This window comes from Sceloporus occidentalis, unplaced genomic scaffold (genome assembly GCF_023333645.1).
Source record: "Sceloporus occidentalis isolate IW3139 unplaced genomic scaffold, rSceOcc1.0.p SCAF_56, whole genome shotgun sequence".
NCBI lineage: Eukaryota > Metazoa > Chordata > Lepidosauria > Squamata > Phrynosomatidae > Sceloporus > Sceloporus occidentalis.
In genome coordinates, this window is record NW_028317036.1 from 2420051 (window position 1) to 2444394 (window position 24344).

At 38.1% G+C, this 24344-nt stretch overlaps 1 protein-coding gene across 1 annotated transcript in view; it reads left to right on the forward strand.

Moving 5' to 3' along the window:
- Positions 1-249: 249 nt before the first annotated feature.
- The window catches only part of LOC149287812 (zinc finger protein 521), a 117098-nt gene continuing 93003 nt past the window's right edge, over positions 250-24344 (forward strand). Inside the window, exons 1-2 of the mRNA XM_089492419.1 lie at positions 250-292; positions 944-1120. Of these exons, the coding sequence (XP_089348545.1) occupies positions 250-292; positions 944-1120 (220 nt within the window). The remainder of the gene's footprint in view (positions 293-943; positions 1121-24344) is intronic.

Below are 24344 nucleotides of genomic sequence, written 5' to 3' on the forward strand. Positions count from 1 at the left end.
ACAGATGAGAACAAAGCCTACATTTACATTCTATTCTATACCTGATTTTCTCCTGACCTTGGAGATGGTTAAGCGATTATTAAGATCCCCGTAATTGCCTCTTTAATATTTGGCCCATGATCTAGTGCAAGATTTTTTTTGTTTTGTTTATACATTGTATAACCATGTGGGAACTTACCAGTGTAGGCTACCCTAGTAGGAGGGATCTAGGCATGGAGGAATGGAAAGTGGGCAAGGATTAGCCAAAACATGGATGGGGAACGGTTGCAACAAACTGCTTTACTGACTGGGGGCTTCACCTAGAGAATCCAGGTCAAACACAGAAGGTTCCCAGTTATAACACATCAGAAGTTAATAGGGACATGAACATATGGATTTCTGTAGAATAATATAGTGTTTATATGAAATATCTTGACTTGAATGCATTTGTAAAAGATGATATTCTTGTACTTCAACTTGAGCAAATTGTCTTGAACATTGGTGTATACGATGGTGACATTGTAGTAAAATAGTGTTATTGACCGTGCGCTTCAGTGGTAAATTCCGTACAATAGATACTTGGCTACTAGACTGTATGACGTAGCAACATTCCATTTGTCGAGAAATATGAAATATCAACTTTATAACCGCAAATATGAATCTTTATGTACATGCCTAAATTAAGGAGGAAAGTATCCATTTAGGATTCTGCAACTTCTTTATTTTTCTCCATACAAACGCAACAAAAGTGAACTTGTAACTATGTGTGGTAATGTTTAGTATTGATCAGTACAATGTTCACAGCATTGTCTTTTAGATACCCATACTATAACTTTTATAATGGCCAGAAATAATATAATTTCTGTTATATATTTGAGATTCTTTTATTAAAAAAACCCTACATGCAATATTTTATATGATTATTATTATTATAATTAATGTGCTTGTATTTTCTATATTTCAGATCCCAACTGCAAACTAGAAGATAAGAGTGAAGATGGTGAAGCAACAGATTGCAAGCGAAGACAGGAGGAGGGTGAGGAGCTAGAAGAAGTGGTTCACAGTTGTGATGTTTGCCTTCAGGTGTTTGAGTCACTGAGCGATATCACAGAACACAAGATCAATCAGTGTCAACTAACAGGTAAATCACTCACTAGACTGACAATTCCAGTTCATCATCACTTGACCTTGAATGTCTACGCATGATCTTGTTCCATAGCTCGTTATTTACATAAACCATTTTAGTTCACCTTAGTTTACTTTTGGAATTGTGCTGGGACAACTGTGTGTCTACATGCTCTCTTAATCTAGTGTTATAGCATATATATATATTTATTTAGTCATGTATTTTTGAAAATACTCCAAACATGCAAATAGAATATTTCCTTTAGGACATGGGTGGGTAGAGACATTAAATAAATGTGTTTCTATCTATGCATACTGTATATAATCTATATGTGATATCAGCACCCTCATCACTTAAGAGTTAATGCACTGGGGGTTTGTCTATTAAGAAATATTACAGTGACTATTAGACTGGGGAGATTTATATTTGCTACCATAAAAAAAAAAAAAGGCTGAACATAACCTGTGATTAGAGGTGTTCTTTTTAATGGGCAAGTAAGTGAATTAAAACAGGCTGAATTTTATTTCACAGACTAGACAGCTGGTGAAAAGATTAAAATCTTATTTGCGTGACTCGTATAGTGTGTCCATGAACAATTGTATTTATTTTTCAGTGACATTTATATTCTCTGTGGATATGAAGGGCTTTGTTTTTTACCTGTAATTATAGGTCCTTGTGTTAAAAATGTATGTTCTATGCATGTACCCAGGGCCGGCCCTACAATGGAGCCGACTGGGGCAATTGCCCCAGGCGGCACTTCAGAAGGGGCGGCACTTTGCCGCCCCAAGCGGGTTTTTTTTGTTTTTTTTGAAGCGGAGGAGAGAGAGAGGGGCACCGAGTAGTTTTCGCTTACCCGCTCGGCGCCCCTCTCTCTCTCCTCTGCGGCGAGTTTCCCTGTTCGGTCTCGGTGCCGGCTTGTAATGCAGAGCGCCGGAAGTGACGTGAATTTCCGGCGCTCAGCATTACAAGCCGGCACCGTGGCAGCACAGGGAGACTCGCCGCAGGACTGTTTAAGGGTAAGTACCGGTGGGGGGGGGTAGATAATGCCGCCCCCCCCCGGCGTCGGCGGGGGGCGGCATTTTAAACTTCGCCCCAGGCGGCGTTAAGTCTTCGGCCGGCCCTGCATGTACCAATGCTAATGTCACAATGTTTTCCCCATGCAAAAGCACTGATGGGCCTTAGGTATAGATGGTAATGAGGGAGTCCCAGCAATTTAGGCTTAGCCCACAAAAATAAATCAAAGTGGGGACCCTATTTGCACCAAACTGATCCAGCATCAAAGGGGCCCCACGCTGTACATCAAAGAAAAAAAAATGTGCATTTTTGGATTGTATCTTCCACGACCCTCAAACAGAATCATGTGCGCAACCTTCCTATGTAAACTGTGAGCTGGTTATAAGATTGACGCCTCAATATAACCATAGCAACACTGCAAACATTGGCCTCGTCTGTCAGGGACAAAATGTGTCCAAAAGCCAAGCTTTAATCACAGGAACATAACAACCCTAGTTGTTTTTCGGTCATTTCTTATAATCAGAATAACCCGATTCTTGTTTAGATTTAATAATTATATAAATCCCTATTGCTGATGCGAGGCTGTTCCATTTATATGCCACCTTCTCCCTAAACTAAAACTTCCTTGTGTTACATCTAAGCATCTGGGCCTTTTGTTTCAGATTATGATCTCTTGCCCTAACGTTTCTCCTCCTTTTAAACATGCATCCCTCCCAAACTTTCACTTTCAAAGTTGGAGGACAACTGCTCTTGTAGGAAGGCTGGTTAGAATTTCAGACATAGAAGCTTGGCCCGCAGGGCCTAATTGGGGACTGCCCTACATTTGTATGTGTTACACTTGGAAGATACACAAATGAGTTCAAACCAAGATCTGAGAAAAGAGGACTGACAGGGCATTTTTTCTCTGCCCTGATAATGTTTGAATTTATTTATCCTTAAACTACTAATGTTTTCAGATAACTGCACTTCAAAACAATTAAGCATTCTAACTTTTAACTCTGTCACAAAAAGATGGTACACTGTGCTCTCCAGACTCAAAAGATTGTGCTTTCCTTCACATAAAGCAAACGGTCATGAAATATTTAGAATCCCTGATTTCACTGTAAGCTTTGTGTTCTGATGACTTCTGTTTAATGTGAAACATGTCCTTAACAGAAATGGCGCACAAGTCCTTAAATGATTCAGCCGATCATGTCAGAGCACTTTACAGCAGAAGAAAAAAAAAAATGGGCAAACTGTATTTGATCTTTGATCTTGTCTTATATTCATCATAGCCTCTTCCATGCATGTTTACATTCCCTAACTGTATAAGCCTCTACCACTTCTGCTGGAAAGCGGTGTTAAACCATACTTTTTGCTCTTTTTCCGAGATGGGGGAGCTGTGTTTAGCCATGCACACTCCTCACCTGTGTAGCCTACTGTGGGAAGTTCCAGGTATGTCATTAAGCCGGCTAGGTTAATGGCTCAGGTCCTCAATGACTCTCCTAGTCATAAGTTTTTCCATAGCCAAATGTATGTGGCTTCACAGAGCTACATCCCTTCCTTGGGTCTATTCACTGCTGCTAACCCAAACTCAGTGCTAGAAACCCAATGAATGTTAGACGTTTGTATTGTCATCCTAAGCAAGATATTTCAACTTACTGCTGGTGGGAAATATAACATTACAGATGCCGTATTGTATTTTTTTAACTTTACATGAGAAATTGCTAGTAATTAAAATGCTCATGGCAAATGGAAATAAATTTCAAAAAAGTGCTAATTATTTGGAAACTAAATATTAAAATAGAAAAACGGCCTCTAATTTTCATTTACCTCAAAAGAGTTGTTATCCTAATGCCATTTAACAAGCAAGAGGGGTCACATATAAAAAAAAATAAAAAATGAGGCTGACAGAATTTAACCTTATAGAGAACGGACCTCACTATAGATTCCGTAACAACTAGATTCTCTATGGTGGCCAGACAGTTAAAGAGCAAACACCCTTTTTTTCTCGTTCCCTAATGCACCATTTCTACTCTGTCGCTGGAGATGTATATATTTTGGCACCATAGATAAAGACATATTAACAGAAACCTCCTCTTCTGTCCAAAGCCACCTTTGTAGTAATCCTATGGAGTTGGAGTGAATTTGTCCATCTTTTTGTGTTAAAATATGTGACTGTTAATCTTTCCCAAAATACTTGGCAATGGAAATGTTGTGTAGTAGAGTAAATGTGACCAGTGAGAGATTGCTGAACAGATACCTGTCTTAATTGCATCTGGCGATTTTGTGCCAATTGACCTTCACAGCATCTTTGAACATTGGAAGTGACTGCTGCTCTCTGTGAGCATATTTTTCTTTGTAAAAAAAAAAACAAAAGAAAAAATGAGTACTTCTTACAACCAAGGATTATAGAATTTTAGCTCGCAGTTGATTATTAACTATTTGTTTATTTTGCACTGTATAAAACTGAAATATGCGCTATATAGACAAAAGTATTGGGACACCTGACCATTATACCAACAGGGGCTTTTATGACATCTTATTTGAAATACATAGACATTAATATGTCCCCTTTTGCAGCTATGACAGCTTCCCCTCTTCTGGGAAGGCTTTCCACAAGATTTTGGAGTGTTTCTGTGGAATTCTGCCCATTAATCTAGAGCACTGATTTTGGACCTGAAGGCCTGGTTCACAATCTCTATTCCAGTTCATCTCAAAGGTGTTTGATGGGGTTGAGGTCAAGGCTCTGTGCAGACCAGTCAAGTTCGTCCACACCAAAATCATCCAACCATGACCTTGCTGTGTACACTGGGGGGCACAGTCATGCTGGAATAGAAAAGGGCATTCCCCAAACTGTTCCCACAAAGTTGAACGCTTAGCATTGTCCAAAACGTATGGTAAGCTGAAGCATTAAGATTTTCCTTCGCCGGAAGTAAGAGGCCCAAACCCTGAAAATCAGCCTCATACCATTATCCCTCTTTCACCAAACTTTACAGTTGGCACAATGCAGTCAGGCAGATAACGTTCTCCTGGCATCCACCAAACCCAGACTTGCCCTTTAGGCAGCCAAACAGAGAAGCATGATCCCTCACTCCACAGAATACGTTACTGTTGCACCAGAGTCCAGTGGCATTACACCACTCGATCAGACGCTTGTACTTGATGTTGTGAGCCTTGCATATAGCTGCTTGGCCATTGAAGCCAATTCCACGAAGCTCCCGCCGCAGAGTTGTTGTGTTAATATTAATACCAGTGGAAGTTTGGAACTCTTCAGCAGAATGCTGGCAAATTTTTTATGCACAATGCACCTTGGCGCTCGGTGACCCCATTCTGTGACTTTGAATTCACTGAGCTCTTCAGAATGACCCATTTTTTTCCACAAATGTTTGTAAATACAGACTGAATGGCTAGGTGCTTCATTTTATACACCTGTGGTAATGGGTCTGATTGAAACACCTGAATTCAATAATTAAGAGGTGTGTCCACATAGTGTATATTTGGTGGTAATGGACATTGTAGAACTCCAGCCTCTGCCTACATACCATCTCTAATGCTTGGGCTTTTGTGGCCAAGCGGGGCAGATTGTCCATTCAATATTCTGATAAGTTTATTTTCTTGGTGGAAAATTCTGTTACATAAATTAACTAATCTTGTGTTTTGCATGGTTGTTGCTGTCAAACTTTAGATATGACAGTATTGTGTTCAATCCCATGCTATTGCTGTTGGTGGGAGCTCTGTCAGACATCCTGGGGGCCTTTTGCAACTCTCTAGCCTCCCCTAATCGGAGCTCTTTCCCATTGTGATGTCGCAGCATCCGTCCACAGCTTATTCATGCATATTCATGAGCCCAGTTAAAGGTCCATTAAATAAATGTTACTCTGTCTCTCAGTTGGATCAGTGGGAGTGCCTGAGCAGAGGAGGGCTATTTAAGCCTTCAGTTGGTGGTTAATCTTTTGTCTGTGATGGTGTCTTTAGTGCTTCACTATTGCGCCTTCTGTTATCATTAGTTTGGATTTCTGTTACTGACTTTTGCCAGCTCCTGACTATTTTTGGTCGTTGCCAGCTCCTGACCTTTGCCCGTGCCCCTGATTTTTACATAGAAAGCGACAGTTCTGCAATATCATTAATAAAAATATTTAAGAGAATGGGTCCGAGTACAGATTGCAGATTACCCAACTGGTAACAAGACCTTGCTCCGAATATACTCCATTGACTACAACCCCCTGTTGTCTTTCACTCAGCCACTCCATTCAACAACATTAGGATCTAAACTCAGAGATTGTAGTTTAAGTCTTCTGTGTGTGACAGTGTCAAAAGCCTTACTGAAATCACACTGATACACAATGTCCACTCCACCACCTTGATCAATTATTTTAGTCACCCAATCAAAAAAAAATAAGATTAGTTTAGCATGATCTTCCTGAGGTAAACCCATGTGTCTTTAGAACAATCCTATTCTTTAACATAGTTTCCATTAATTTACCCACTTCTTTTGCCTTGGCCTCTGGTTATTTATTGATCTTCCTGTTGCTGACTTCTTCCTGCTGCGGGCTACCGTTGATCACTGCCAGTCCTGTACCTGCGTACCCATTTTATTCTTTGCATAGCACTCTGGTGCTTTGCTGCTCCTGATTCTGCTTTGAGTCCTCCTCTCTAGGTGTCTGGTAGTAAGCGGTGCCGCTAAGTCTTCTAATTGGTTTCTAACTGAGACTCAAATCATAGGGTGCTTTACCACTGAGGTGAAAACCCTCACTTCTTCTTTTGTAGAACTTTCTCTCTCAGCCAGTTATCTAAACTTGAACCTTAATCAGTGGACCTACCAAGTTAACCCATTATTGCTTCATTCAACATCTTTTTACAGTGTGGAGAGTCTTTTAAGCGACAGATATTTTCCTACCTTATTCCATGAAGAAAGAGTAAGATTTTCCTCTGCTCACAAATGATGGGGAACTTTGTATTATTCCTTGCTATAATAACCAAACTTTTTGCACTAAAAATATTTTAACATTTAATAGCCATCTGACTATATGATGAGCATCAATCTTTTTTTTCTTCTTCTCTAAAGTTGCTTCCACAAGTATGACAGAGCAATGTCCCGGCATCTAAAGATATTCCTACATACACAGTAGCTTTTTTTTTTTTTTTAAATAGACAAGTTTAAAAAAGGTTGTAACTAGGGTCAGGATGGCCTCTGGCTTAATATGCTTTCATTGCTCATTAAGCAGAGGTCCTGAGCACAAAGGTTAGAAATCCTCAGGCTCTGTGACCCGCTTGGTGAACTGCAAAAGCCTGTGAGTTTGTTTAATCTGGTTTGCTCTGTGCCTCATTGAATTGGCATCACTGCATCAAAAATCACGAGAAACAGCCAGTTTTTCAGAGTTAAAGTAGAAAGAGAAGAATTTAATGTAAAATAGACGATGGCTTGTATGTCCCCATACAGCATGCATATATTGTTTAGCTATAGTAGAATAAAGCATTATGCTGTATACATAAAGTACTGTGCACCGTAAAGTAGTGGTGCATTAAAAAATAGACATGTTAATAGTTTCTTTTTGTCATTTAACAAAATGCGAAGAGAGTGAACAGAAGAAAAATGTAAATCAATTCAAGATTGGTGTGACCACCCTTTGCCTTCAAAACAGCATGAATTCTTCTAGATACACTTGCACAACGTCTGAGATTTTGTAGGCATATAGTTAGGTGTGTGATTAAACGTGTGCTAATGATCATCAATTTAATGTGCAGGCTGAAACACAAACATCTGTGTAGGAGCAATAATACTGGGTGATGAACACTCAAAAGCCACATTCAATGTGGAAACAAGGCCAAGTGACCATGAAAATACAGGAAGTGGGGTCCAGAAAACTGGCTGCTGGTGCTTTGGATTGATGATATAACATTTTAAACATTTGACGGTAGCAGAAGGCAGTTTGCTTGCCAAAGGGCTGGAGAGCGGTGCAAGAATGAATGTTTGTAGGCAACAGTTAAGCTTATGGTAGAGGTTCCTTGCAAGTTTAAGGCCGCATTTCCGGATTTGGCCAGAATTCATGATCTTCATGCTGAGATATGCAGTTTGCTACTTGTCCACCATGCAGTACCATTAGGGAGGCATCTGCAGCATGACAACAACCTAAAGCATATGGCCAAAGTCATTAAGAACTACCGTGTTTCCCCGATAGTAAGACACCCCCGATAGTAAGACGTATCGGGAGTTTCAGAGGGGTCAGCTAATATAAGCCGTACCCCGAAAGTAAGACATATGTCTTACTTTCGGGGAAACACGGGGGATTTGCCTACGGCCTACGGCCGCATTAACGCAGGGCATAAGGGGCGCCTGCCCCTTAGGCCCGCCGCACCTGCGACCGGGTCCGCCACTCTAAGGGGCCGGGAAGTCCCCACCAAGGCCGGCCTTACGTGTCTGCGGCCGCACAGGATTTAAATTAAAACATCGGGGTTTTTTTTTTAACTTTATTTAACATCCTCCATGTTAAATAAAGTTAAAAAAAACTTTATTTAACATGGAGGATGTTAAATAAAGTTTTTTTAACTTTATTTAACATGGAGGATGTTAAATAAAGTTGAAAAAAAACCCCGATGTTTTTATTTAAACCCTGTGCGGCCGCAGACCCCTAAGGCCGGCCCCTTAGAGCAGGGCCGACCTTTGGGGTGTGCGACCGCACAGGGCGCCACACTCCAGGGGGTGCCAACCTGCGGCACCCGGCACCCCTCCAGAGACGGACAGTAATGTCCGCCGCTGGAGGAGCAGGCTCGCAAGGGAGCGGTATCGGAGGTCTTTAACAGACCTCCGGCTCCCTTGAGTGATTTTAAGCCGGGTTCAACCCGGCTTAAAATCACTCAAGGGAGCCGGAGGTCTGTTAATGACCTCCGATACCGCTCCCTTGTGATCTGCGCGGCAACAGCTGTTGTGCGCCGGGGTTTCTTGTCAGATCCCGGCGCACAACACTGAAGCCGCGCCCACCGCTGTCCGTGCCCTCTGACCCGGAAGGAGACAAGAACTGGCGAAGAGGAGGAAAAGAAGCTGAAAGAAGAAAGGAAAGGTAGGAAAGCATTAAATTCGAAAAATTTTTCCCAATATAAGACATACCCCGAAAGTAAGACATAGTGGGGCTTTTAGGGATAAAAAGAAAGTAAGACGCTGTCTTACTTTCGGGGAAACACGGTAGCTTCAGCCTAAAGAAGAACAAGGAGTGGAAGTGATGGTATGCCCCTCATAATTTTCCTATTGTCTAATACATTGTAGCTATAATGTATTAGACAATAGGAAAATTAAAATATAAAAGTATTTTGTGGCCCATAACACATTTATTTTTTTTTTTTTTTGGTTCTGTGATACTAGATAATAAAGCCCACGGTACGGCGGACACATAATTCTTACATAATCTCTTTGTAAGCAACATTCGGGCTATAAACTGTTTTTTACTTGAGGGTACCAAGCAACCTTGAGTGAGAGTATTGAGAATTTTTACCTTGACAGTTTTTCTAGGCCTAAAGCTGAAAAGAGCAGATATGCAATTGTCCAGGACTGGATATGGGTTGGGATAACTATATTATCTGAGCATTACCTTTTGTTTATGCTGCAAAACTTACATACCAAAAATTACCTTTGTTTCAAAATGAAAGGAACATCTCTATCTGAGGGGCCAAAACCACATGGTATGCATGTTATTGTAAACAGTGTCGCGGCCACATTTAGACTACCTGGCATATGCAACAATGCACAGTATGTTCTTACAACCAAATGTTGTTTAGCCTAAAGGGCTAATCGTGGTTTAATGCCAGTAAAATTGGCTCAAGGATGTATCAATTCAAATTTTACTTTGAAGGTAAGTGTGCATTTGGACATTAATTTAGCTTTAAAAAAACATTGGTCGTTACTAGCAGTTTGAACAACAATGCGATGGCATAAAGCGTTTCTCAGTTCTCACCTCTGTCTCATTATAAAGATTTTAAGTGTCCGTGTATTGTGAATGCTTTACGTGTGAAAAGAAAGTCTTGTGACCTGCAGGTCCTAGTTGGCATTAAGCATAATGAATAGTGGAGATGGCTTACTAGTTACAATAAGCTTCTGAGTTTGATTCCCTGGGCAGGTAATTATTTGGAGCGTGGAAAATACATTTAAAATATCTCTTTTCTCGAGTACCTGAATTTCAGACAGGGATTTTACATGAGAGTCTGCAACAGCAGCTTTGGCAGTCGGCCCGTAAAACCAGACATCTCATGTGAATGAGAAGAAAGTTTAAAACTATTTGTCTGTTTTTCCCCTTCAAATGTGTATGTATATTTGTTAATATCCCAGTGTCTATTTACTGTGCTTCCCCCATTGGATGCTACCCATTCTTCCTTTCTGCTTAGAAAAAAAACGCTTTTAGCATAAATTATTACAACTACATATAGATTTTACTTTGTCCTTCAATCAGCACAATTGTTTTGGGGATTTTTAGTTAAAGACAGTAAAGAGACAGTGTGGTAGAATGATTTAACCAGATTCTTCTGCTGAGGATTTGAGACACTGCTTATTGGGCCACAGATCAGTTTCTTCTTACAATATTAATATTGTAAAAATTAATATTGTGGAGAAACAATATATTTACTTTAGCGACAGAATTTGCCTCTACAATGGAAATCAGAAGGAAAAATTTAAAAGTCTAAAGACTTCCTTTATGTTTATGCAATTGGTAATTAGTTTGCCTTTTTATTGGACAGTTGCCGAAACATTCCACTGTATAACATTTTATAACTTATTACATTTTGAAAAGAACAGACTTCTACACTGTATAGGTAGAATGCAGTTACATATGTAACAATAGAAGCTAAAAAATAATTTAGTTTGGTTGATGTATAAACACAAGTTAACCATCATGGCCCAGGTATCCATTGGTCTCCGTAACTCTACCTTTGCAATCACCTAAGAGGCAAATCCGGCAGTTACATATAGGAGTGCCGGAATATGTACAATATGCAAAGTAGAAAATGCAGAACTGGTCACAGGTTAGGGGACTTTTCAGTCCAAACATTGACCTGCTTGTTTGACCCGTTAATACTACAGTTTTGCAATTCTGTCAATGTACTGTAGTGTCATCATGCTTTCTATAATAATAGTAAATATATATGTGTATACTATATACATTTTAAAATATATATATTTTTTATTAAATTCATACGTTTTTATGTATTAGTGCGCAAAGGGTTACATTTCAGAAAGCAATTTCAGTGTACTGCGGTTTATCATTTTCAGAGCAATCGTGTATTTTTTACCGTGCACTTTGCAAACATGTACCTTCAATTAAGTGTTTTTGAAGGTGTGCAAAATGGTCAAAGAAACTAATGGATGGGTCTGGAGACTGCTTTGTATGCAAGCAGCACACAACGCATCAACCACTGAAAACCTAAAATGTAGCATTGATTTCTTTTCTTCTCCCCTTAGACGTGGAAGCATGCTATCTTATTCCATGAGATTCGGTAAAGCGCGTGGGGCTGGTACAAGGTTCCATATTTGTTTTCAAATGTTAAAATAGGTGATCGCATCCTTACTTTTAATTTTGAGATGTACAAAATCCATTTAGGAATAAAGCCTACAAAGATATGATAGGACACCCTAAAATAAAAAATACTTTTTAAAAGCCTTCATAGAGACATGAGATAAATATGTGGAAAATAGGCATGAGACATACTTGAATATTGGCCACGTGGGACTACAGTAGGTAGAGTTACGTTCAACTCTCGGTTTTTACATTATATATGTGCATTTTTGCTTCTATTTCACTTTACAGTGATAAACCTACAACACGGATGACAACTGCTAAAGCCAAAAGGAGAGAGTAATACATACATTTTATATTTATTGACGCCTTCTATTTAACCTCCATCTCCTACCATCTTGGTGTAAACTTTCTTTTGCCAGTAAAAGAATTGATATGTCCACCTGGATGCAAACATAATATGTTCTCACATTTTTTTCTGTGACTACCTGGCTGCTGGCTCTGTAAGGATTCTGATGTGGTGTTTTATGGGGGGACATAGCACTGTTTTGTTGTTTGGATAACGGGTTTGGTCAGATTGGCTTCCAGAAGAATCTTGTAAATAGCAGTGTTTTTAATACATCTAAATGGCATCGTTATTACATAGTTAGTCAATCATCTATACATGGGTTAATCTTAAATTGTCAGAATTTTTTTCCCATAATGTTTTTTCTCCTCTTCTCCACTCATTAATGTCTGAAGAACAGACAGTGTCGACTACACAACTGTTACCTGGGAATAATACATTCCTTAACTTATGTACAGCTGTGGACTTATTAATGCTAGTCAGGTTATGTGCAAGGATTCAAGAAAATTCTTTATTCCTCATTGACTCCTGACAGTTATCGTACCTAGAAACTGAATAACGTGTTCTGAAGTGAGCAATTATGGAAATGTTTACTTCACTGGCTGCATGTAAATGTGTGCAGAGAATGTACTAGAATTTTTCCTTGGGGTATTTAATTCTCCTCAGGGCAATGAAAATCAAATGATTTCTTTCTTTCCTTCATATATGTATATTTTTTTCCAAGCCGCTTTTTTTAAGAGTAATAAAGCAGCTGAATAATGATGAATACGGTGGAAGGAAATGACAGTTGCAGAAAGAGCAAGGAACGATGAAATGTTCCCCACCAAAGGAACTTGAAATCCACAACATTGTTCCTGTAATGTGTAAGAAAAACAGCTTTACTTACATTGTTTCATGTGCTTTCTGTGATAGAACAGAAATAAACAGATGTTTCACATCTACTTAGCTCTGTTTTATGGCTGGCAATTTTAATGCAAATTGTTCACATTTTCTCTCCAGCATTTGAAGAAAACCCCCACTGTTTCCATTGGCTGAGGGTTTTGGGATTTAGATCTCATAGCATAGTTACAAAGTAGGTACATCTGTTAAAGTCAGACAGAAAATGTTTCTAATAATATCTGCATAATCTGCTAGAGAAAGATAGGGCTTAATGTATAGCCTACGTTAATGTACACCGATCAGCCATAACATTATGACCACCTGCCTAATATTGTGTAGGTCCCCCTTTTGTTGCCAAAACAGCCCTAACCTGTTGAGGCATGGACTCCACTACACCTTTGAAGGTGTGCTGTGGTACATGGCACTGAGACGTTGGCAGCAGATCCTTTAAGTTGCGAGGTGGGGCCTCCATGGATGCATCCTGGTGCCATGTGTTCTCCAGGTAAGCAACGTACATGCACCCGGTCATCCATTTGACCACACGAGCCAGCCTTTGCCCCCGACGTGAATCAATGAGCCATGGCTGACTATGACACTGCGTCCTTCCTTGGACCACTTTTGAACACTGCAGACCAGGAACACCCCTCAAGAACTGAAGCTTTGGAGATGCTCCGACCCAACCATCATAATTTGGCCCTTATCAAAGTCACTCATATCCTTACGCTTACTCGTTTTTCCTTCTTCCGCTTTAAAGAGATCTCCTTTGCCAAGGCTCCATACTCCATCCCAATCCAGGAATGTTTTGTCTGATTGCCTGGACATTAAACAACAAAAATGTGTTTCTTGGTGCAAGTTGAAAGACTGTAAAGCATCTTTATGTTCTTAACTTTTTAATTCTAGATTTTCTTCTGGATGGCTTTGTAGTTTGCAATCATCTATGGTGAAAGTTCAGGTTTCAGTAGTCTGCTAGGTTTGGAATTAACTTTGCTTCAAATGTTTAGATGATTTTGTAAAGCTCTTGACAGAAGTAGATCAGACCATTTAGGAGAGAAGAAATAGTGAACTTTAAGCCTTGTCCATCAAATAACCTTTCCTATATTTTTTTGTTCCGGATAACAAAATTCCTCTGGAATTCCTTCTTAAAGTTCAAAGATGTTCTCTTTTGTAAGAAAGATCTTGGAAGCAGAAGCAGCTATTTCCTGTTCTTGATTTTTTTTTTTCCCACCTTCCCTTATTTTGTTTTGTGTCTTTGATATATCTCTATCAAGTGTCTCCAGGGATTGCAAGGGAACAGGTTGTTCTACTTACCGAGAGCTCCTTTTTCCTGTTGCTCTCTGGTGAAATGCTCATGCCCACCATTATTTTTTTTTTAATTTTTTTTTTTTTTTTTTTATACTTTTTGTGTTTCCGATAAACAATTTTTGCATTTAATTATTTCTACCTGAGGGGTCTTTGTGATTCACTGAAGGTAACCCTGAAGGGAGGGGTTTTATTATCCTACCTCAGGTACAGAGGAGGAGTCTATCAACTGTTACCAGGAAAAAGGTAAAAAGGCCCTCTCGGTAAATAGAACTAACTGTATCTGCTGTCAAATGTTCTGTTTCTACATGCACATTTATCAAATGGTAAAGTAGAGAAAGCCAGTAAGAGGTACCTAAAAATGACCCGTCAGGATTTACCTTTGGGTACATGTGAAATTGCAAGTAAAACACAAAAAAACAAGCTGCTGTCCCAAAATTTTATAATCAAAGCAGCCCAGGGGCCGATCCTCCAATCCACTTGCAACACTGCTTCTCTCACCAGTTAAAAATGAGTTTTAGAATGCATATGAGCAGAATGTAATGCATTTGTTGCCCTATAATACCAAAAAAAGTTATATACTCTTCTTGGCTTTTGCATTAATAAGTGTGGTTGCTGACCTTTTCTTGTCTAATTTCCTTCTTTTTATGCTTCACTCAAATTTATTAAATAGGGATTCATAAAAGTGTTTTTTATTTCAGATTTTTTTTTTATTTCTTGCAGAGAATTGAGTTTTGTAGACATTACCTAACTCTTGATTTGTCACACTGGGATCAATAATGTTTCGCTGCTCTTAAACACACACAATCACAAGGGAGGCATAATGTTTTTTTGTTTTTTTATAAGTGCAGTAAAGTTAACATGTTGTTGAAACAAAAACTCCTCTGACAGTCCAGTAATAAGCACATTCTGAAACTAGCAAATTATCTGTAATAGTAGGAAAGGCAGGCAGAGTACTTAACAGTACAATGTATACATTGTTGGCTCTTTGCATTGTGTGCTAAGAAAATGGCTATTTCAGAAACTCCATTGACCTTTGGCAGTTAAAATTGCATTTGGTTTGCGTTTTGTGCTCTGAAGATACCACTATCAAATATTCAGATTCCCAAATCTCGAACCTACGTTGGTATCTTGTGTAATATCGCAATGTATCTGCAGTGGAATTCTTAGTTCTTGGACCCCATATAATTCTGTTGCTGCACAGCCCCTTAGAACTCTAAGCAGTATCTTCACTAATCTTGTAACAGGGTCTGTGCTTTAATCATTGAGTTAGAGGTCTTATTGTGAAACATAATTTTTTAGTTTTATTATTATAATATTGTTCTGTCTTGGGATATATGCAAAAACTGATTTTTGTGACAGGAATGAGATTGTTCTGTGGATATTGGATCCAGTGGTGTATTTATCTTTGGCACTGTTCTAGGTCTAATGTCGCTAGCCGCCCCCTCTGCTGTGCTTACTGCTGAGCTCTGCTTTTTAAGGATAGGTGGCGCTAGGTAGTGCTGACTCGGCACACTCTTCTAAACTGTTAATAGGCTGGTTGGGGGAGATGAGCCATTGTAACCAGCCCATAGAGCAGTGGCGCCCAAGGGGGTGATCAGTTTTCCGGTTATGCTGCTGTCCTAGGTCTAGTTGGCCTGGTGTAGAGTATGCTGCTTATTGGGTCACAGATCAGTTTCTTCTTACAATATTACAGATTAGGCATCATATGTAAACTAAAGGTACAGTCATTTCACAAATTCCTCCAAGAAGCCCAACCTTTTTATTCAGTTAAGATCAATTTGAGATACATTACACATGTATAAAATCTGTTCTTCTCGCTGCACTTTGCATATTATAAAGAATGGCTAGTCCATCTATTAACATGTTAGTTTGTGTGCACATATGCATTATTTCAACATTAGGCATTGCGTTATAGATTTTTAAGATAATGCTTTGCCTTACCACGTAAAAAAAAGAAAAATAGTAATCTATCTGGCCATTCAGGCACAAAGACCATTAAGCATATTTTCCTACTGGCATTCAATATACCTACTGGCTGCATTTCGTTTAAATGCATGCATATTTTATTGATGTTTACATAGAAATGTATTCCTCTGTTTATTTAATCGACAAATGTTTTGGACCTGCTTCTCGGGGAAAGATTCTGGAGATACGTTCGTTTTCATGAGAAGATCACCACCAAGATTCCATTTCTGACACAGTATTTCCCTTTCATTCTTTTCTCTTTTTCTTTCCACATTCCCTCCATCCTTTCAGCTCATCCCTTTATCGACAAGCTCATCAGCACCAGAGCTATTCAGTATTCTGTTCCTGTCCTTTTGTGAAGTGATTTTGCCCAGACACGTCTGGCTCTGGGTGAAGTGCCCTCCCCTGAGAGCACACACTGCAGCCCCAGGTCGCCAGCACCATGAATACATTATTATCCCAATTTCCATCCTGTTGCCACGGCAGCAGTTTTGGAGCTGCTGGGTTATTAAGTCGTACATCACTAATACCCTGATATGAGAAGAAGTTGGATTTAATATTGGCCTTTGATCAGATTACTTCCCAACAGTCAGCTGTCATTAGAAAATTCCTTTGCTCGTTATGCTGTGTGAGCTGCTGCGTGTTTAAGAGACCAGTGAAGAGCCTGGTACTGAGGCCTTGCTGAGGATTCATATCCCTTCCGCACAGATTCGTCTATTTATCTGACCTTTCTTGAGATTTGTACAACGCTGTGACTGCGTAATGCATTTTGTAACAAACACATTTTTTCTCCTTATTTGTCTCCTTGGCTGACTGATACGTATTGTTTAGAAAGTAGGGGTTTTGTTTTTTTTTCTTCTGCCGAGTCCTCAGGTAATGTATAAAACATGGCGCTTCAGGTAGAGATGAAGGGTAAACTGATGTCCCCCTAAATGGCCAGTCTGTGTATGCACCTAACACTTCAGTGAGCAATCTGTCAACATGTCAGCAACACATGTTTTATAAAAAGCCTCCAGTGGGAACGAAGGCTCCTGCCAGGGCTTAGGAAATGCTTTGAATTCAGCAGAATTCTATTGCAGGGAGTCCCCTGAGGTTCTTTTTACAATGCCTACATTTCAGAAATTTGAACTCGGGACCCTTAGGGGGTTCTCTCCGAATGCCTGAAAATGTAGAGTTATATTGTTGCATGTCCCCAAGCGGTCTTTACTAATACCTGAATTCGGAGAAGCTGGAAATTACAGAGCTCCCCGGGGGAAGCTTTATCCACACCAGGAAGAAGAGAATAACTCTGCAGGGAGATTGCTTAATGCATTGCTGAAATAAAAGAATTTGAGAGAGATGTGTTGAAGTGTTTTTTTTTTTTTTTGTTTTTTTTTTCTTTCCTCTATTTTTTGGCCACTCCTTCAGCTTAACAGAGTCCTTAAAGACAAAATCAGAGGAAACAAGCTGCCGTGCTTTCGTTTAATTAGTTTTTCTGTGATCCAGAGGTCTGTTGACTCTTAATTAACATTATATGTATATATAATATAGCTATGCAATACAGGCATATTATATTGTTGACGTGAACAATGCACACATTTTATCATGCACTATTATACTAAATATTTTCTGTACCTGTACTTATTGGGAATTATTCTGTATACCTGGTGGGATGCTTTCTTTTGTCTCCTTCTCTAAAACTTTTGATCATTTCCTTGTTTGTCTTTTTTTGTCTAATAGAAAATGTCGTCTTTGTTTTGTACCTTGGCTGCAAGAAAAGGCCTTTAACTTTCTGTTTAGCAGCTCCTTTCAGACTCATTACGGAAATGAAAATATGACCTTCCCTCAGTGAAAACAATCTTTCATGTGCGGTTGTTAACAAGATGCATAAGAAATAAAACCTTTGAGCATGCATGATACCGGACGGTCGTTCTAAACCATATTTTATTTAATATGTATTGAAGCCTATGATTATGCAAACTATAGGGTATTAAATGTCTCAAATAGTAAGGGGTTCTTTATAGTGTTTTTGTGCTAGTTTTCTATTATCCACAGAGTGGGTGTAAAATAATAAGTATAAAGTGTAAAAAGATGAAAGCATCCTGGTCTTATTAATCGACTTTTCTGACTATTTCTAGTGATGTCCTTTGACTCTGTCATCTGACCTCATCAGAACATCACTGGAGCTGTGGGCTCATGTTTACTCACTACTCCCCAAGGATCAGACCAGCTTCTTTCATTTGCAGACAAAGACCAGGGGGAGAGCTTTATGAAAGAAAAAAAAAAAGAAACATTGTATTCTAAAACTCTTCCAGCTGTTACAAGATCTTGGACTGGGTTGAAACTTGCTTAGCTTGCTTTTCCTTTAATGTAACACACACAAGTTGACTGAACTGAGAAGTCACCGATTTCCAATGTTTAAAAAGCATTGTGTGACACTTGATAATCTTTAGTGTGGTGGTGGAGGGGGGAAGTAAATCCAAGTGTACGAATGCAAACATATACAGGGTTAAGATGTTGTGTATAACTATAGACAGGATTTATGGTAAGTCAGAGGCTCTGCTCACTGCAGCACCTGATCAGCTTCTGGAGTGGCACTGTTGGTAAATATGCAGCACTGGTGGCCCACCAGGCATCTGTTTGGTGTGTCAGATATGCAGTCACAATTGTATTTATCAAAATCTGTAAAAATACAAATATCAGTGACTCTACCCATTACATCACTTGGAACAGTGACTGAGTATTGGGTTCTTCGTGTGTATAATCCAATAGCCATTCTTTAATATGTATGGAGTTAATCATGATTGACTACTTCAGCATACAAAATCTAAAAGCCTTTAATAGGAACTTGGTTGCACTGGGTAGTGACAAACATGTGAACTTAGTGATGGGTATTACTGAATTGTATGCTAGGCTGTCTGTACATTATAAGCCCTAAAAGCTAAATCTCTGCATGTGTAACCTCCAGTGTCCAGTGCTGCAGTATCAATTTGACTATTCATAAGAAAGAAACGTAATGATACAAAAAGTGAGGTTAAAATACAAGGAAAGTCACATCGTCAAAGCGTGAGGCCAAAGTCTTAATTATGACAGAACTTGGGTAATCTGAACTTGTCATATGAGGCAACATGTGCTCAAATATAGTGTGCAAATATTTACATGTTCGTCACATCTGTCTTGCATTTAGGCTAAGTTAGCAGCTTGTTTTATACAGCTTGGGAACTGATGTAAATAGCACATGCATTAGGTGTGTCCATCACATGCATGATTACACTATAGACTTCACGTTTCATTCTCCAAACATATTGGTTGCGTAGCGTAAGAATGGGAAATAACCTCTTGATGGCTGTTGCAATCATAGCCCTTTATTATACCTCTGCAGTAGACAAATCATTGTGTCTCATTTTAATTGGTAGAGTAGTTTTACCAAGTATTTATGGTACTAGAACCGCAGTCTTAAGACAGATTTTCAGAACTTAGTTCACAACTACCGTCTTCTGGATTTATTTCTTTGGTATCTCATGGCTTCCTTTTAATTGAGATGATCGCAGCTGTGGGCTAATAGATCACAGGCAAAATGTTGTTCATACTTGCTGGACTGCCCTAAGACTAACACAGGGCAGTGCAAGGAGCCATGCCATCTGCACTTGCTACTTATTTATGAGCATCAGAGTCACATCCTGGCAATACACATTTTAAGTACTCTGCATAGTCCTCCATGTTGTTAATTGATAAATAAGTGATACCAATTTTAACTTGCCCATTGACCAGTGGCGCTGTTGGGAGCCTGATCATCAAATATGGTGAAGCAGGGGTGCACTACGTATTCAGTCTGCGTATTTGAGCTAGTAGTTTCTCCAGATAAGCTACAAACTCTTCAGGGGAACTTTTTGTTCTTGTAAATTGAGCCTCAAAGAGCAGAACAGAACCAGGACACTTCAATTTATAATATCACAATGTACTCTATAAAATGACTGAATGCGCCCACATTGAGATTGGTTGTAGAAGAGAACATGCTGGTTTTAGATATATAGGCTCATATTATAGATGAATGCTGACCTTACAGTAGAAAGCGTGGAGCATTGATGTTATGTGTTGAAATGTGGTGGCCTTACCTACAGAAGCTGGAATAATTGACTTGTAAGCAATAACGGCCAGGGAAAGTATAGTAATTCTAATTAGACCAGAAAGTCTTTTTCACGGCTACAATTCTCTTAGCGCTAACCAAATAGATGGCGCATTTAAGACTAATGAAAGACTAACCCAAGAAAATAGATTCACTCCTTCCATTATTGAGGAAGCTTTGTGGTCACTTTCAGGTCTCAATACTCTTAAAATGCTTTTTAAAAAAACTTCAATCCGCTCCTGTTTAGCTTCATCTCAGATACTAATTGAAATCTTGTATTATTAAAAAAAGTCTATGCTTCCTTCTTACTCATGCAGGTCAGAGTGGAAGAAATGTTTTACTTTGCAAGGTTTCTTTCGATCATCTATTATTATTTATTGTTTTATATTATTATTATTATTATTTAAATATGTGGTGCTGTACAATTGATACAGTGCATACCAAGTAGTATAAAACATAACAACAATTTGACTTACAGAAACAGGTGATGGCTCTGCTCAGTTGAGCTTACAATCGAGTTACTATATATCGCAGAATAGGAATAATGTCATGCTTTGTATTATAATCCTACTAGCCATCTTCCTCTATGTCTTCGAGGTTCTGGATTTTAACCCATAAACTAGTCACTTATTCTATTGTTTGCTTTGATTCTGTCAATGTTATTGTAATATTGTGTCTGTGTAATATATATATATATATATATATATATATATATATATATATATATATATATATATATATATATATATATATATATATATATATATCTCTAGATAGATAGCTTGAAGAAAGGAATGAAGATGTTGTGTAAAGCTTGTTTGCTAACATGGTTTGACAGCTTCACTATGTAAAGGTTTGTCGACTCTTTAGTGGCAGTGTCGTTTGATTTTTCATTCAATTTTTAGAGTTAGAATTTGTTAATTGTTTGAGACCCAAGTTCCTCAAGTGCTCCCAACTATTTGGAGATGTCTGGTTTTGTCCAGTGAAGTTACAACTAGGAATGGTATCTTATGAACAGGCTTGGAATCTCTCAGTTGTCATTATTTATTAATTCATACAGTGCCATCATATTTCAAAATGTGGTATAATTGATTAAAGAAAAAGTAGGCCTAAAAAGTGTCTGGAAAGAATAATAAATAGAATGTTGCATGGTATTCTTCTCTTTCTGTGGGTCATAACCCAACAGTTCTTAGATAATCTGTAAAGTAATTTTTATACTTCACTAGGCACTCTATAGTTCTTTAGGCCAGTTATTATTTTTCCTTGACCTGTGAAGCGTATCTTGTTTGTCTTGTTTCAGGTTTATTTTCTTAATTGATACCCAGTAGGTACTAACATTAGTATGCAAATCACCAACAAAATGTTTTTCACTGACCTTTTTCCCATTTATCCAGTTCATATTTTTATCAGTAAATTAACCAGATTAATAGGCACACTATGAATGATTGTCATAGGATTAAATATTTTCTTCCTCTTTCGTTTAGTAAGCAATTTTCAGTTTTTTGTAATACTAACTTATTTAGAACCGAGATTTAAACAGTTTATTCTACGTATTCATTGTTATATTTTTAGGAATAAAAAACCCCAAAAACTAATGAGCTGATGTTTTTGTGGGAAAGTATGCTTTCTGTTATTCAGGTCTATGTAATACGATCAAATATTTCTTGGTACAGATGCACACCATGAAGCCAAAATAATAATTAACTATATTCCTATACTATCTATTTTTTAATTTGTAATTTAAGCCTGTTCTATGTACAAGTTCCACAGCAAGAATGGTGATCATCCAGTAATAGATATTATTGAATATTGTAGCTATGGAATATTTAAAGCTTATTTGCTTAGATTCTTGGCTTCACAAAGTATCTTTCTCAATGACAGTGAATATCATTAGTAACATTAAATTCAGAAACAAAACATTATTTTTTTAAGGTGAACATTGAAATATGAATATTAAATTGTATCCATTAAGTTAAGTTGTTTTGAAATTTAGAATCTTTTGGCATATTATAAAAATACTACCATAAAAGCAGTAATTATGTTCCTTTCTCACTCTTTAATAATAAAAAAACATTTAATATTTTCTCTAAGAGACTATTAAAAGGCACTTTAAAGTTAAGAGAGAAGAATATATAACTCCAACATCAATCTAAGTAGTACACCATAAAATGTTTCCTAGTGTGTGTTACCTTTACACTGTGCAGGTTTCAGGTAGGAATTAATAGTGATGGAAAAATAATTTCTTTCAAAATCACTAACGAAATTGTTCATAGGCTGTTATGCATATTACCCTAGCCACTGTCTGGGCTCCTGTAATATTAAAAAAATAATAGTGCAATCAATTTCGTAGGCCCAGTGAATCTTCACTCTTTAGTTCCTCTTTCATACTTCCCCACAACTGTTCACTTCATGTGTTCTATCAAATTTATCTGAGCTTTACATTTTTTGAGAAAGCAGCGCGTACTTTAGAAGTTACCTGCTGCTTTCTCTTTCAAACAGAGTGATCAAGTTGCCAGCAGTCAACAGAGAATCCCATGATTTTACTAGATATTGGGGGGCCTTGATTTCTTAAAATGTTGCCCCCTGGCCGTTAGCAAATGCCCAGTAGGCTGGTGCCCGATGACATTTCTCACATATTTTTATTGCCGATGTTTTGGGAGCGGCCACTGGATGGGCACACACCACATTGGTGCAGAAGTGTAAGAGCGCAGTGTGAGGCTGCATGTATCAAGTAGGCTACATGCATATCGTCACACTGGTTAGATACATTCTGAGGAGATACATTCTAAATATCATAAACCCATTTTGTGTACTTTCTAGAGTGGCTCTAATTAGGATCAGCTGTAAGCTCATACAGAGTATACAATGATGTCCCCTCTGTTGTCGATGAAAGATATGGAATACTTATATATTAATACTTTATATATGAATACATGTCTTCATTTTTAGATGCCACAATTTGGAATGTAGGCAATTTTGGTTCTGTTCAATATAATGGTGCTAAGTGGTATATTTTTTATTCTCACACAATTTTAGGTTTTTTTTCCCCTCGTAATGTGTGACCTGTATTGGGAAATTATAACAGGCATGAATTGAGAACATCTTAGTTTATTGTTCCTTCGTTACACAAGATTGTTGCATGCAACACTTGAATTGGTGTTAAACTCATATGCAACCTGTAATCCATGTGTTCAGTAGTCCTGTATCTTTTGTGAAATCTTTCTTTTTTGTTCTGGGGGGCAAAACAATAAAATATTAAAGGTATTAAAATGTTACTTTGTCTTCTTTTCAACAAGGCAGAAGTATTCAAAAACGTAAATGCTTCTTTAAACCCATATGTGTCTATTCTAGAAATGTTCCTACTTTCAGACTTTTAGTGCTGATTATTTTTCCTGGAGTATGAATGAGAAAAGGACCATCTTTTGTACGTTAAGTTATCTTGGAATATGCTCATTATACAAATCCTGAGATACAGAAGATCAGTACATAGTTTCAGGAATTTACAGTTGTTTATTCATCTGGAGTGTATTAAATTCCTGATTAATGATAACAGGATATCTGTAACTTTATATAAAAAGAAGAATGGACATGTCTGGCAATTGATAATGGAAACAATTGTTAAGCGCACAAGCCAGCATTGTGTTTTAGTTAAGAAATTCCTGTATTTCCTCAGATTACTGTACTAAACACTAAGATCAGTAGTTTTCATGATTGTTTTTCTGGAACAATGAATGCATGTGGTTAGGATGCATTTGTGTGCTTTTGTAGTGCAGAGTTATTTATTTGGTGACAAAGAAATGGTGTGTATCTATTTATTATTATTTTTTTTTTTTAAATCTGCTAGTTCAGAGAAAATTGTTGAGTAGACGGGACCTAGACAGAGAGTGGGTTTGGCCGTTCACCTGCCTTGGGAATAAAGAAGTTGACCGTTACTCATGAAAGCAATTCTTCATCTGGAGAGTCTGGGAGGGTTCCCATTTCTAATATGTAGCGATTATAAGGAAATTATAAATGTTCAACCCTTCTGCAAACCCCATGTTGGAGATAAACCCCTAATTATTGTAGTAAAGAAATAAAAAACAAAAAACATTTTTAGCAGTCCTATTATTCATTGTGTATTAAAATACAGATGAGGAGTGAAAAGTA